The sequence below is a fragment of the Echinops telfairi genome, unplaced genomic scaffold (assembly GCF_000313985.2).
Source record: "Echinops telfairi isolate 266 unplaced genomic scaffold, ASM31398v2 ScPeMD7_60;HRSCAF=208, whole genome shotgun sequence".
NCBI classification, from domain to species: domain Eukaryota; kingdom Metazoa; phylum Chordata; class Mammalia; order Afrosoricida; family Tenrecidae; genus Echinops; species Echinops telfairi.
In genome coordinates, this window is record NW_022103958.1 from 2,430,881 (window position 1) to 2,432,034 (window position 1,154).

Genomic DNA, 1,154 nt, shown 5'->3' on the forward strand with positions numbered 1-1,154 from the left:
TTTAAGAAATAGACAAGGCAAAATCTTTTCTTAGCTAAATAAGTCTTTAGTACTAATTGTAGCATGAGTCATCACATATTATATACAACTTAAGTCTCACATAACAATTTTGTACTAAAACATTGAATATATCTTTTTCTAAGTGGAAATTTCAAAAGTATACATTAAACAAAGATTCATTGCATGTGAACACACTAAACAATCATTTAAAATTGAAATGAAGTGAAACTTATAATTAGATAATTACACAAGATTCTTGGAAAGTTCATTGTTTTCCAAAAATAAGGGTCACATTGTTTCTCAAATTATTTGCATTTTCTGACCCAGATTTTCTGCATTGCATTTTTCATCTCTGCATTTCTTAGAGTATAGATTAAAGGGTTCAACATAGGGGTGATGACAGTGTAAAACACACTCAGTGATTTGTCGATGGGCAAGGTGGAAGGAGGTCTCACATACATGAAAATACAAGGGACAAAGAAGAGGACCACCACAGTGATGTGGGAGCCACAGGTGGATAAGGCTTTGCGCCTCCCTTCCTGACTAAGGTTCTTCAGGGAATGTAGAATGACTCCATAGGAGATGAGTAGCAGCACAAAGGTGACCACACATATTGCCCCATCATTGGCAACCACAATGAGACCAATGATATAGGTGTCAGTGCAGGCAAGTTTTAATAATGGGTACATATCACAGATGAAGTGGTCTATGATGTTGGGGCCACAGAAGGGAAGGTTGTAAACAAGGGGAATGTGAACTACAGAATGCACAAAACCTCCAATCCATGTCAACAATAAGAGCAGAACACATACTCGTTGGTTCATGATGCGCATATAATGCAGAGGTTTGCAGATTGCCACATATCGGTCATAGGCCATGACCACCAGAAGTAAACTCTCAGCACCACCAAATAAGTGTCCTATAAAAAGCTGAGTCACGCAAGCTTTAAATGAAATGGTTTTCTTCTCATAGAGCAAGTCTATAAGCATATTTGGAGTAGCTGTAGTAGAATAAACAGCATCCATAAATGATAAGTAGCCAAGAAAGAAGTACATTGGGGCATCGAGGGTTGGGCTAACCACCACAGTCACAACAATGAGGAGGTTGCCCACCATTGTGACCATATAGATGAGCAAGAACATGACAAATAATAT

At 38.0% G+C, this 1,154-nt stretch overlaps 1 protein-coding gene across 1 annotated transcript; it reads right to left on the minus strand.

The window, feature by feature from the left end:
• Positions 1-305: 305 nt before the first annotated feature.
• Positions 306-1,148, minus strand: LOC101644695 (olfactory receptor 4A47-like). The gene has a single exon (XM_004708468.3). The coding sequence runs from the start codon at positions 1,140-1,142 to the stop codon at positions 306-308; it is 837 nt and encodes a 278-aa protein (XP_004708525.1). The 5' UTR covers positions 1,143-1,148.
• Between the last annotated feature and the right edge of the window lie 6 nt (positions 1,149-1,154).